General features: G+C 41.1%; 1 protein-coding gene across 2 annotated transcripts in view; it reads right to left on the minus strand.

The window, feature by feature from the left end:
* Positions 1–14,969, minus strand: part of LOC105088276 (amphiphysin) — a 154,415-nt gene that overhangs the window by 78,801 nt on the left and 60,645 nt on the right. For both annotated transcript variants that reach the window (XM_031454654.2, XM_031454653.2), the window contains exon 2: positions 10,273–10,353. In XM_031454654.2, the coding sequence (XP_031310514.2) occupies positions 10,273–10,353 (81 nt within the window). The remainder of the gene's footprint in view (positions 1–10,272; positions 10,354–14,969) is intronic.

Below are 14,969 nucleotides of genomic sequence, written 5' to 3' on the forward strand. Positions count from 1 at the left end.
ACAGCTATGGCAAATTGTCTCTGGACACTGGGCTGAAAAAAAGGGCTGCAATGAGCTATGACAAATGACATCTGAAGATTAATGAGTCAAGTCACTTATTGTTTAGGTACGTTAAATTCTGAAGCTTCAAAAAGATATTAATATGGGTAAATGACTAGGACTTAGGAATCAATACAGGGGTATAATTTTGTTAGCTCACAGTTAAGCCAGTTCAACTGCCCAGAAGAAGGAAGCCATACTTGAGGCATTAATTTGACTGAATTGTAGACACAATGCATGAAATGAATTAATAATTTCTAAGGAACCAAACTCAGGGTAGCAACCACTGCAAATTCAGGTGCCCCATGCCCCACGCTACCATGTGCATGACAACCCCAGACAGGGGCACAGACCACTGCAGCAAAACCTGTACTTACAAAACCAAATCCAGTGCATTTTATTTGCAAAGTTATGCAGGTCAAGCTAAACACCTTAAGGCAATAAGTATTTAATAATGCCTATTAAATGAGCAATGGCTTGTTGAATTGACTTGTTAAAATGTGGTAAATGTAGTACTGGGTTATATTTATAGGTAACCTTTGTTTTAAAAAAAAATAGAAGGAAAAAAAGCAAGCAGCACCTACAATAGAGAACACTTTAAAAATTAAATTTCCTCTAACTAAGAAACCATGAGTTGACATTTAGAAAGGGGCTCAGGGGGAAAGCCAACAATACTAACAGATATATAAAGCTTGGATCTGAAGAGATATAACTTCACAGAGTTGTGATTTCACAAAGTTAAGTCCTGTCAGCTCACCTGTGATCATGAGCCCACAGAAGTTCCCAGTTACATTATTATTGTTGGCCTTTGCGGCCATTTTTCTCTTGAAAAGGCTCAGTGACACAGCAAAATTAAAACTGGCTCAACTTCTCGGAGTTCAGACAGGCTAACTCAATCTTGGGAGCGATGTTAATACATTTTCTGATCATTTTTGAAGCTTAGAAGAAAATGACACTATCGGGGAGGTGAGATTTAACAAGCCATAAGCAGCAGCCATAAGACTAACACGGCATGTCTGAATCCACTTATGATCAAAGATAACATTCGGCTGCTCAACACTGCGGGCGTTTGGTTTACTGAGAAATACAGCTCTCCCTCTGTCAAGTTCAGGTGCCGTTACGGTGGAAGACGAGAGGTTTTCAAAGGGCCTCTAGAACACACACATTTGGTTCCTTGCTTTGCGCTCTCTGTACAACAGGAGCTCTCATTAAGAACCCAACACTGATTTCATAGAACGGTGTCTCCATTTAAAAAATTTCCTCTTGGCATGTATTAGTGCAAAAAATACGAGATAGGAAATTGGAGTGTATTTTGAAACCACAGCTCTGGGCTGATGGCGGTAGGGGGTGGTGCATGGAAGGGAGACAGACATCAAAGAGAGCATCTCAGCTTCCACTGTTTTATCTGAGATTCATGGCCCAGTTTCCAGCCATCCCTGTCAGCAACTCCAAGAATACCTATGATCTGAAAACCAAATCAAACACCTTCTGTGTTTCAACAAAACAAAATTGGAAAGCCAGCTAGTCGTTAGACGTACCATTTTCCCATCTATTTCCCTTAAGTCCACCAACTTGAGTTTATACAGATCTCTGTTCTGACCTTTTGGGAAAGCTAACCCGCGCTGGGTTCAAGGGGATAGAATTGCCTAGTTAGAACTATTAAACTCACCACAGGATGCAGGCTGTATATGACTTGAAAATAAGCTTTATTGCCTTTAGACAATTGAAAAGCCTTGAAAAGCCATTCCTTTTTTTCTTTTTCATTTCATGCATGCGAGGTTTGTGTGTGTGTGTGTGTGAACTGACTTGACTTACAAGGCGCATTAGAGGCATGAGATAAATATTTTTTCAGTCTTTGCCTTAATTCCTAGAGCCTGATACTGAATGTAGTGGGGAGGGGAGAATGACCCAGAAATGAAGGGAAACTCCATAGGAGCCCCACCCCCACAAGGACTCTCCCTCTGGCTTATTGTTCAGTGTCCCTTTCTGTGGTCTGGATGCCACTCTGTCTACAACATCCTATCATGACCAAACTGGACAGGACTTCCAAGTACTAGAAAAACAATTGCTGTATCAAGTTACAGAGACGCACTGATAAGTGGGAATGAAGTACCTTGCACTAGACAGAAAATAACGTCCAGAATGCCTCATTTATGATGTCTCTATTAGTTTTCTGGGGTTCATCACAAAACACCACAGCCTGGGTATCTTCAACCACAGAAATTTATTTCCTCAGTTGTGGAGGCCACCAGTCCAAGACCAAGGTGTTGGCAGCTTTGGTTTCTCCTGAGGCCCCTCCCCTCACTTTGCAAACAGCTGCTTTCTCTGCAAACAGCTGCTTGCTCCTTGTGTCCTTACATGGCCTTTTTCCTGTGTGCGTGCATCCTGAAAGAAATGATGTCTTCCTCTCTTCTCATAAGGACAATGGTCGTATTGGATTAGGATCCACCAACATGACTTCATTTGACCATAATTACCTCTTTAATGGCCCTACCTTTCAAATACAGTCACACTCTAACGTGTACTAGGGGTTGGGGCTTCAACATATACACTTAGGAGGTACGCGGTTCAGATCTTAACAATGTCCTCAAAACAAGCCTTTACTATAGCAACGTAATAACAAAGTCCACCATCTCCTGAGTGCTTCCTTTCTTCTAGATACTGTCGTAAGTGTCACAACAGTTCCATTAACTCACAATCCTCACAATAACTCTGAGGTCAGCACATTTTCACAAGTGAGAAGACTAAGGCACAGAGGCTGAGAAACTTGTCCAAAGGTCACACACCTGGTAGGCAGTAAGCCAGTATCAGAGCCCTGGTGGTCTGGGTTATTTAGGCTCCACAATTGGCCTCAAGAGCACACATGCTTCTCGACCCTCTGAACGTCTACGCCCTCCAACTGTAAAGGCTCGGATGCCAGCTGCTGATGAGTGTGGCTGTCACCGGTTGACCAATGAGAACAACCTAAGTAATGGTACCATTTTCTCTGCCCTCGTGATACAGTTCTAATCCATAAATAAAGATACTGATTGTTCACTTGTTTGTCTCAAAAGCTCATGATTTCAGAGGATACCCCACGCGATTCAGACAGCATAGTGGCGAAGTCGGTGGGCTCTGGGACCACCGCCTGGCTTTAAAATCTGAGCTCTAACAGTTCTAACTGTGCGACCGTGGCCAAGTCACTTAACCTACCTAGGCTTCTGACTCCTCATCAGCAAAATGAAGTGATGAAAGAACTCACTTGCCAGGGCGATCATGAAGGTCGAGGGAGCCAGTCCATATTCAGCAGAGCAGCAGGCACGCAGTATGAATTCAATAAATGTTGGATGCACTATTATTACTCCATGTGATATTTTTTAAACGATAAACTGTGCAGAGAGTAGGTGCTTCATAAATACTTGACTGAACCAAGTTCTGCTATGTGTCTTACTACAAAGGAATATCTTCCTAAGGAATATACAAAACCTCCCCAAAACAAGCCAGTTGGGAACTTTAACTGCTTCCATGTTTTTTTTTAAATTTGTACTTTTGAGTCTTAAATACACAGTTATGCTTTTCAGAAAGCTTTTTTTTGTAGCTTTAAATGTTGCAATAATACAGGATCCTAAAGTTCACAGCAGTAATTTACGCAGATGTATAAGAACCACTCAACAATGGCTATGAGAAAAAAAATCAAACCAACGCAGTAAATTGCTGTGAGGAAATAAGAAAGCCTAAATACCAATGGCCAAAAAAAAAATAATCAAGTTCATTCCACCAACGAAAGCTTTTGTGACTGTGATACACTCAGTTTCCTCATACGTAAAGCAGAATTATAAATTGTTATGAAAATCAAGTGAGACAATGTACCAAACAACTTTATAAATGTTACTTATGAGAAGTCTTAATAATAACAATACTTTATCAGTGCTTTGGCCTAAGCCAGTGAGGTGTGGCTTGGAAATTGGTAAGTTTTTTAAGCTCTACAGAAAATTCTTATAATTATCCAGGTTTATGACCACAGTCCAAAAGATGCTCAGTTAAGGAATATGTGTACTGTTATTCCACATATAAGGAAATATGTGCATTATCTTCACTGTATCAGTGAAATTTCAGGCTTGCATCCAAATCGTTACTACCTTTCGATGGCTCTTTAGAGACATATGTGAGATGTGTGACCTGATTCAGAAGTCTGGAGAGGGGCCCAAGAATTAGAATTCTTAAAAGGTCTTCAGGTGATTCTAATAGTTATCTGGGAACCACTGCCATAATGTTTCTCTGGGTCTATCATGTAATTGACACAGCATGCTGATGGACACATATGTAGCTTTCATATGCAGCTCTAGTATGACATGGACAAAAAAGCACTAAAAAAATATCCAGCTCCAGGTTTCAGTCAGTTGCCATCGGACATTCCTTCTCCATCACTTAGATCGAAACTGTAATCCAAAGTCAGCAAGGAGCTGAGAGGGTGACACAGAAGGGAGAATCAGAGGCAATGGAAACCAATAAAACTAATGCAAATCTGAAAATCAGCTGCAGCTCATCTATGCCGATCTTCACAACCATTTCAGACAGCCTCCCTATGCTTGGATGAGAGGTGTGCTTAATTCTCTGCATCACTTTACCAGAAGAGTGCGGCCAACCTGGGGATCACTTAGAGGGGAGCATCCAAACTAGATAATAAGCTTCCTTTCCAAGGGGAAGAGGAAGATACAGGAACTGGTCTCTAAATGAATGCTGAGGAACGATTTGTATCTTTTTTTTTTTTTTTTTTTTTGGTCAGTTTTGTTTAAAGTTCATCAAATTCATTGACTTTTTTTTCAAAGAATCAGCTTTTTGTTTCATTTCTTTTCTCTACTTTGTTCCTATTTTCAGTTTCATTGATTTCCAGTCTCATCATTGTTACTGCCTTCCTTCGGCTTGCTTTGGATTTATTTTGTTCTTCCTTTTCCAGTTTCTTGAGGTAGGATCGTCGACTATTGACTTGAGACCTTTCTTGTTCAATGTAAGCACAGAATGCTCTAAGGTTCCCTCCCAGCACTGCTTCAGCTGCTTTGAAAGAAGATCTTGTCATTTTCAAGGCCTCAGATTTGCTGCACTAATCTGACTCCCAGAGAAGGACTCTTCATTGTTTCTCAAGATCCTATGCCTAGAGTTCTAATCCTTTCCATCCTTCCCCCTGGGAAGCCTTACAATCTAGAAAGAGCCTAATTAAACTCATTCTCATCGAGGTGTGAGCAGCACACATTTCATCTCTTTCAGGGGCATCTGTATTTCCATGGGGCAGATGACTCCCAGGGTCACCCACCTTGGGAAGAAGAGAACACTGCCACAGGGAAGATCCTCTCCACAGATCTGAGTTGTGGAGGTCACAGATAACTCAGAGTATGACTACCAAGTCTACATCTATATTCTAGCATACAGACAAAAAACAGGATCAGAAGTTTCAAAAACTAAACAGAGGAAGAGCTTGTAAAAATTGTATGAATAAAAACAAAGCACTGGTCCCCAGTGTGTGACCCCCGGACCAGCCTCATGGGCATCACCTGAGAACTTGTCAGATTCTCAGGCCCCGCCCCAGACCTCCTGCATAGGAAAAGGGGATGCAGGGGCCCAGCCATCTCTGCTGTACCGAGGCCTCCCTGGTGATTCTGATGCAGCTAACGTTTGAAAGGCACGTTCTGGTGCACAGAAATCTCACCACCAGAGGTTCTTACTCAGAAGCAGTTCTCATGACCGGACAGGAGGCTGGGTGGGCGGACTGAGGTCCTCCACATTCTGCTACAGGATGCTGTCATTTTTGTTCTCATGTTTGGATCATCACCCCAAACAGACCCGACGGGCTCACATTTAATCAAGTCAGCGGCTATTTCAGAAGAAAGTCGCTATTAACATAACAAAAGATGGACACACTCCCGTGGTCACATCATGGTTATCTGTGGTAAAAAGAAATAGTTCCAGGGCACCTGCTAGGCTGATCTGCTCAAGCAAATGGATAAAAATTTTCAGAATGTAAATGCCATTTGCCATAAATAAAAATTCTATCCACACATGAACAAATTGTGTGAGTAGGTTTTGTATTTACGTTCTTTTTAAAACATCTATTCTGTCATTTTTAATGATTTATATACATAGGTCTGAAAAAAATGTCATGAAACTGCTTACAAAATTTCACACTTTGTTCAACACCTGTCCCATCCCAGAAACAAAAACATGCTCCAGGAATGGGCTCAAAATGATCACTTCTGCCACTAGCTCAGCTTCACATTTAACATACATTTTAAATCTTTTTGTGCAAAGTACTGGATTCCGTGCAGATAAAATGATGAGAGCAGCCCGCACAGGACCCCTGGGCTGAGGAGAGAGCAGGATGAAGACATGACTCCAGCTTTCCGTTACTGGACTATCCTAATAATTGGAATCAGTGGCTCTGAATCCCCTCCTTTGGAGAGCTTTTCGAAGTCCCAGGATTTCTTTCTGTTTTTATTTGTATTGTATCAGTTAGGCCGTTCCCCGGTGGTGGGCACGGGAGAAGTGGCAGGGCTACACGGCTATGGTGTTCCCAGGTGAACTGCTGTGAAAGCAGCCAGCGTTAACGCCACTTACTTTCTGCTACTTGTTAGCATCTCTGGTAAGAGAGGAAGCAGAGAAAAGGGGGAAAAAACCTCTCTGGGGATGAAACGGTGAAATCAAATTTCTTCCTTCCCGCTGGGCTTCACTGTCCTTGCTTTCCTTACCATTCGTCACCAGGGAAAACCCCAAGGTCTTCGGGAGGGGTTCACTGTATCCCCCTTTGCTGGGTCCCCCTCTCCCCTCTCCTCGCCATCCTGACTGAGCTGTTCATGAAATCTAGACCACAAAATCCACAGCCACAGGGAGCGCAGTGGACAACGAGAGTGTATGCCGAGACCCTTCATCTACGCTCTTGGTCTAACACAAACCACTTCTGAGGAAAAGATGTTTGGGACCAAAGAGAAAATCTAAGGTTGGAATAAGGTAAAAGCTAAGCCTCAAGGTCAAGTTCAAACATAGACTCTTCTGCCACCTCTGTTTCCACCACAAACAAGCAGGGAATCTATCAGTGACTAGGGGGATTTTTATGATTTTCTTAAAGGGAATTTAAAAGCAAAAAAGATCATCGGGACCCAAAGTGTTTGAATACTTTCTAGAACATTCTAGTGGACTACTTTTGATTAAAGTACTAACTGAGTATGGCCGGATGACTATAACACAATGCATTAAGTTCAAATATACTTTCCCCTTTATACTGTAAGTAGTATCTTTTCAGATTTAGACAATAGCAGGAAAACATGGAATCTAGATTTCCTAGATTTTCCTAAGTCAGATAATGTGTTTAGAGTATGTTGCCTTAAGATAATGCCTTCTGCCTTGAGAGCAATGAGCCACTGTCATATTAACACTAAAAATAAGAAACCTTGTAGAAGTCACCACAATCTCGGTAGATGCTTCTTCCTAGGATAACGTTTCACCACACCTTTCTCGGCGTATGAAACAGATGAGAACTGGTCACCAACACACATTGAGGGTGAGGGGATACACTTTTCCCTCTATCGAGTATGAATCAATTCAGTCTTCAGCTATTCGTCCCAACCTTTGCTGTGTTTCTAAGGAAGATTAATAAATTGCTCTCCTCACCTTCTTCCCACCCCTTCCTTTTCTCTCTCTCCTTCTAATATACTGACAGGGTGAAGGTTCCCTCCCTCCTCAATACACGAAATGACTCTTTCTGATTAGAGCAAAAAATTATCAAAATGAGCACGTACCAATGCAAGATGTTTCTGATGCAAGAATATTTTCAAAGGGAACTAGACAGGGTCAGGAGATTCCCTGAGAAATACAATTTCTACATTTTATTCTATGTGTCTCACTCTTACAAAGTAAAACTGTTCTTTCAAATTTCCCCAAAGGTTGACGCTTTACCTCTATCTTGAAATCTGCTAACAGTCTTGAGAGAACTAAGGGGTTTGTCTTCAAGAATGATAGTGTCGGGGGGAGGGATAAATTAGGAGTTTGGGATTAACATATACGTACTACTATTATATAAGATAGATAAACAACAAGGACCTACTGTACAGCACAGGGAACTATATTCAATATCTTGTAATAACCCATAATGGAAAAGAGTCTGAAAGAGAATACACACACACATACACACATACACACATATGTATGCAACTGAATCACTCTGCTGTATGCCTGAAACACCACATTGTAAATTAACTATACTTCAATTTTTTAAGTAGTTAAAAAAAAAAATGATTGTACACTATTTGCTCCGTAACATTTGAAAATGTACATAGTGACAGGACCAGGAGGTAGGGCAGCATTATAAAGTCACTCTGTGCTGCTGCTCCCAGTAGCATGGATCATTTAGCCAATGAAGATGATTTAAACAAATGTACTTTCCTCTAGACAAAAAGCAATCCTCAGCTTGTTCAAGCAACAAAGGCCAAAAAAAGAACAATGAAAATTCACCATAATTGGAAAATGCAAAGTCCTGCTTTGTCATGAATGCATTCTTGAACTTGATGCTCCCCAAGGTTAGCTGTTAGCACCCCCAATGCCATAAAAGTGATAGAGGAAAAAAAAATCTAACAGCAAAGAACTAATTAGATCCTTAGGGACACATGAGACAGGAAGACTAGGTTTCAAAGGATAGAGTGTAAATCCTCAAGTAGGGAAAACTGTAAACATGAGTTACTTCTATCCAAATCCAACCCTTCAAAGCAGACATTGGGGGTTGCCCTGAAAAGTAACAGGGCACTGACTGACAAGTTTCTCTGTGGGAAGTTACTGCCAGCCAAGTCAATGATCTGCGTGAGTGTTCTCCTAGTGCATGAAAAAGTGCGTGCGAACTCTCCAAATGAGAGCAAAGGAGAGTGGAGAACCTGTTGTCCAGAAGGAGACAGGGAGACAACTCATTCCATGGGTCTTCACCCAACATTTCTCTAGGAATTCTCTTTTCTGCCTTCCTAAACCCAAAGCTCTCTGTAATACTCAGTTATCTGGACGTGAACTATTTTTCCCTGTTACCGTTTTCTTCTCCAAATCCCCCCTCCCACTTCCCATTTTCAGATAGAACAAGATTGCTCTCAGTCTTAGTCCATTGAGCTCCGATCCGTACACATCAATCCTCAGTCTTGGGAAGAAATTGGAGACCTTCACAAATGTGTTTTGGTGGAGACTAGCCTCCCTGGCTCTACCTGCTGGATTTTATAAACCTGTTGGTGAGGAAAAGAAATGGAATTATCTCCAGTGAGAAAACAGTTAGAAACCTGATACACATACGGAAGAAAAGAAACCTCCAGGATCAGGGATCTAAAAACAGAAGCCAAGGGAGTAAAATAAAACCTGTGATGACCTTCCATTACTGGCTGTCATCCCAGAGGCCACAATATCCCCTGTGGACACTGGTCGCTCCCGGAAAATAAACCTATGTCCTATACATTGTCCCCATATCCTAAGCCCATTTTCCAGAGTTTGCTGGCCCCGCCTTCTGGCCACTCCACCTCTAGAATAAGCTCCAGATTTGAAGCTTCTAACCTCAGAGAGCCCCGCTCATATCTTCCCTCTCCCTGACCCTCATCCCTGCTCTCCTAAGGTAATATACTAGCCATTTACCAAGCCTTAATAATTTAAACAACAGTTGTTCCTTTATTCGTGTGTCTGTTAAACACATAGCAGCCTACTACAGGAGCAAATACCACAAACTGGTTTTCCTTATCGCCTCCCCCTGAGGACTCTTTCTAGACAATTTTTCCTAACCACACCCCCCGTGAAGTTTTCATACCATGAATGGACTATGTCTGCTCCTGTGATGTATTCATAGAAAAAAAAGAGTATGATTTTTTTTTCTTCCACCAAGAACCAATTTTCTCCCTCTTGGGGAGATGTAATCTCTATTGAGAACACTTGAAGCATGCGGTCATTGAAGTGATTTTGCCAGAAGCGTTGAATGACTGCTAATACATAGTGGAATATAAATCACCAAAAAGATCCTCTTTCCTTTAGATCAGTCACCGGTATTGAAAAGCTCCAGAGACGCAAAGTCTTAAATCTCCTGAGATTCTAAACTCAAATCTTGTTCCAGCCCTGCCTCCTGCCTCTTGGCTTTACATTAAAAAGTCTACAGGATTAACCAGCGTCACCCTCCAGGAACAAGCCCAGTGAAGAAGTTCTTTCTTCAACCTCAAAGCATTCCCACTCCAGAAACTGGATCAACGTACTTACCTCTTGCCGTTTGAAGTTCTGGACATACTCTTCAAACTGTTCATCTTTTGTCTCATCAGCTTTCCCAAGCTTCTGAAGGACCTAGTGTGTGAATGAGACAAAATGGTTCCATTTAATGATGTTTTCAAATAATAAGCAGAGCAAGGTGGTTCTTTCACTTTTCTGAGCAGGTCTCCCTTTTAGCACAGCTGGTTTTGCTGTTTCAGAAGCATGTTGGTTCAGTGGCTTTGGAGTTGAACAGGCTTGGATTTTTTTAAATTGAAGTATAGTCAGTTTATGATGTGTTAGTTTCTGGTGTATAGTGTAATGATTCAGTTATATATATATATATATATATATATATATATATATATATATATATATATATATATATATATTCCCATTCATATTGTTTTTCATTATAGGCTATTATAAGGTGTTGAATATAGTTCCCCATGCTACACAGTAAGACTTTGTTGTTTATCTATTTTATAGATAGTAGTTAGTACCTGTAAATCTGGAAATCCCAATTTATCCCTCCATCACCCTTTTTCCCCTTGGTAATCATAACTTTGTTTTCCATGTCTGTGAGTCTCTTTCTGTTTTGTAAATAAGTTCATTTGTATCCTTTTTTAATTTGGTTCCACACATGTGTGATATCATATGGTACTTTTCTTTGTCTGTCTGGCTTACTTCACTTAGTATGATAATCTCTAGGTTCACCCATGTTGCTGCAAATGGCATTATTTTATTCTTTTTTATGGCTGAGTAGTATTCCATTGAATATATATACCACAATTTCTCTATCGAGTCATCTGTCAATGGACTTTAGGTTGTTTCCATGTCTTGGCTATTGTAAACAGGGCTGCTATGAACATTGGAGTGCATGTATCTTTTTGATTAGAGTTTCCTCTAGATATATGCCCAGGAGTGGGATCACTGGATCATATGGTAAGTCTAGTTACAGTTTTCTGAGGAATATCTGTACTGTTTTCCATAATGGCTACACCAAATAGCCTTTGCTAAGAACATGCCCCAAGCCAATCAATACATTAGGGACTTTGGGTCTATTATTCCAGCTGATCCACCCAAAAGCCTGCTCATTCCTCTTTTACAGATGAAGGAACTGAGACTCAGAAAGGTCAGGCAACCTGCCCACGATCATTTGCTCTGCAAGTAGCAGAACCCAGACTCAAATCTGCAAGCCTGTGGTGTGTCCAATAGATCCCAGTTTGAGTCTATTACTGCAGGGTAATTAGCCTGTCTCCAAACCTCTCCTCCTCTGTAAAAGAGGATATGATATTAACGTATTCTACAAAGGATATAATATAGTGGGATAATAACATTACCTATATCACAGAATTGTTTCAAACTATTAACAAGAACTTATGTAAAGTACTCAGGAGAATTTCTGGTATGTAGTAGCTGTTTGTTAGATGTTAGCCACTGTTATTATCGTCATCTCACTTTTATTTGTTTGCCTGTAGGCATCATGCTACTACTTGTTGAGAGACCTCACTCCTTGAAAGACCATGAATCTCATTGGTGTGTGACTTTGCAATGTTAATTTCACTGCAAACACAGCACCAGGAGGTAGAATTTAGGCCCATCTGCTTCAGTTACAAGCCTGGAATCGTCAGCTATTCCAGAATAACCTGGATGGCCTCAGATCCAAATTTTCTCCCAGGGACAGAAATATGAATTGAAGGAACTCATTTTCAGGCAAAGAATCAGTCTTTGATTCAGCAATGCTTTCCAAAAGACAATGTGAAGAGGGGAGGGGGAAATGAGCGAAATGGAAGAGAGCAGTCCACTTTGCAGACGCACCCAGAAGCCCTGACAGATCTCATCCTGATGTCGCTCAAATAGTCAGAATTGTTCTGGGGTGAAACAAAAACATTCTGGAAAGGAAAGCAGTGTATGTGCAGTGGTGAGAGCAAGAATCATCTGAAATGTGTGAATGATTCCTTCAGGGGAAAGTGACTTACCAAAGCATAAGTAACAAATGCTAGTTGCTGTGTTTAAAAATCAGGGTAGAAAGAAGATAAATAGCATTATATCTAAGGAATAAATAGATAAATTTCTTTCCCTGAGTAACAAAATAAGCAATAAACGTGTACTTTCTATTACACACATTCTCAGGCCATACCTTTTTCTCCCCCTTAGACTCGGTTTAGAATGTTTTAAATAAACCCAAGTATCAAAGTATTTACCCAAGTAAGTCAGAGTCCATGCCGATTCCCTGAAGAAGTAAATTTTCCTTGGAGGAAAATAGTAATTATTCTAAGTATATAAGTAAAAAATGACTGTTTTATTCTATTCTAAAACTAGCTGTTTATAGTATATGCTTGTATTCCTTCCTTTGGCATTAATAAAGATAAAAAAACTGTATATGGACTCACATACATTACCAATTATTCAACCTCACACAACTTCATCTCACAGACCAACATTACACATGAATCATATGAAAGATATCATATTCCTCATTGCAAATTCATTGTTTAAACAAAGCTGGGGGGATCCAGTAACATAAATATTAAAAGGATAAATAATCATTCAATTAACTAATAATTTCTTCTCACTTAGTTAAGAGTCTCTTTGAAAGACCAAGCAGAAAATGCTGAGATTTTCCAAGAATTGGGCTCTGTAACTAAGGAATAAATTGATAAGCGTAAGAAACATGATTATATATATAATTATATATATATATGGGATATTTTAAAGTTAATACTGGTTATTTCTGGATGGTAAGATTCAGAGTGATTATTATTGTTTCCTTTATAATTTGCTACATTTACCATGATTTCCTCAATGTTTATATGCTCCTAATCAGGAAAAACCATAAAGATAAATAATCAGGAGTTTAGCATACCGATATCCTGTATATGAGAGATTTATATATATATATCAGCTTCTAGGACAAGTGAGTGGATTTGTTAGTAACTGGCTGAAAGACTGTCCTCAGGATATTGATGAGTGAATTAACATCAACCGAAAGAAAGGTTTCCAGAGGCAGCCCTGGGGAACCTGTACCTGATTCAGTGGCTCACGTGTAAGGACAGGGTGTCAGTGGCACCTACTTCACAGTACTGTGCGAAACTACCGAGGATACACATGGAGATGTTGAGCTGTGACACCTAGCGTATAATTCATGCTCAATAAATACCTACTATTATTATAGATATCATTATATCACCCTATTGAATAATTTATCGATGGCCTAAACTTCCATTACCAAAGAGCTGGGGAGCATATTGGATATGTTATAAGTATCAGGATACCCGCCCCCAAAAAAACCCTTCTCAAACAAGATGAAATCCAACAGGGATAAAATTTAGGTCAAAATACAACTGTCCAAGTGCAACTATTATGTATTTCCGTATTCAACTTTCAACCATAACGCAACAGGACGGATGCTAAGAACACATCGTTTCCGCCCTTACGTAGAATCAAGGAATGACTTTAGCGGACAGTCAACATGAGTTGGCAAAGTGGTCTTGCTGCCGGAGCACCTAACGTGATCTCCGGCTGCACTAATAAGCACGAGAGCTTCCGGGAGAGCCATCAGGATGCTTCTCTGTGGGGGACAAGGTGGGAAACACACAAATACACGGACCCCCTGGCGCCAGCTGAAGGAGCCCCCAGAAAGGCAGCGAGCTGGCACCACGAGGTGGCAGGCACATGGGATACAACCGGGCGTACCACCAGGGAGAGAAGGAGACCAAGGGGAAGAGAGTACAGCTTTCTTCAAACACCTGAAGGACCCACAGAAGGAAGGAGTGGACCCTTCCCATCCGAAACCAAGACCAAGACCCAGCATGGGCAGGTAAAAGGTATAGAAAGGACATTTTTGCACCCCAAAATGTCTATCCTGGTTTTCTGGAAATTAGTTTGTTGGCAGAGCTCATGAGTTCACTGTCCTAGGAGTTATTTGAGCTTAACCCGGAGTTAGAGGTGTTAGAGAAGAGGTTTATTCACCAAACAGGGGAATTCAGTGAGTCACATTTCAAATATCCTCTGATTTTTGAATCTATAATCAACTCACCACGTTAGATGTTTTCCCTAGAGAAGAATGCAAATCTCAATGACTAGCAGGCAGGGAAGAAAACCTATTTGTTTCTATCTCCAGCTTATATAGACTTGCTGAAGACTGCTTGACAAACATTGTTTTAGGGGCTGCAGAAAAGTGAGCTGCATCCTCAGGACGGCGGTCAGGTGACAGTGTGGACACAGGTGCGAGATGTGGAACCAGGGTAGATGAGGCTAGGGTGCTAGGCAGAGGGCAGATTAGGGAAAGGCTTCATCTGCGAGACCAAAGACTTCAATTTGCTCGTATGGACCGTGGGAAGCCAATGAGGCGTTTCCCTTCCTGGGAGGCAGTCACGTGATTAGATTTGCACTCCTTGGTGACAGTGTTAAGGACAGGTTAGAAAGAGCAAGCCCCGAAGAGTGAAACCAGTTAAGAGGCTAATTAAATAGTCCTGGCAGTAAATGACAGCCGGAGCTAAGGAACAGAGAAAACCAGTCCTCAACAAGTAAACATGCAGCACTTCATGGCTCATGAGACAAAACAGGGCAGGACAGAGAAGAGGCAGGGATGACCTCGGATTTCCACTGCGGAGGCTGAGTGGGTCATCTTCATCTGGTGACAATCGGAAGGCAGGCTTGTAGTAAAGACACCACCAGGGAGATGGAAATGGTTTAGATGTGGGACT

This window comes from Camelus dromedarius, chromosome 7, assembly GCF_036321535.1.
Source record: "Camelus dromedarius isolate mCamDro1 chromosome 7, mCamDro1.pat, whole genome shotgun sequence".
Taxonomy (NCBI): domain Eukaryota; kingdom Metazoa; phylum Chordata; class Mammalia; order Artiodactyla; family Camelidae; genus Camelus; species Camelus dromedarius.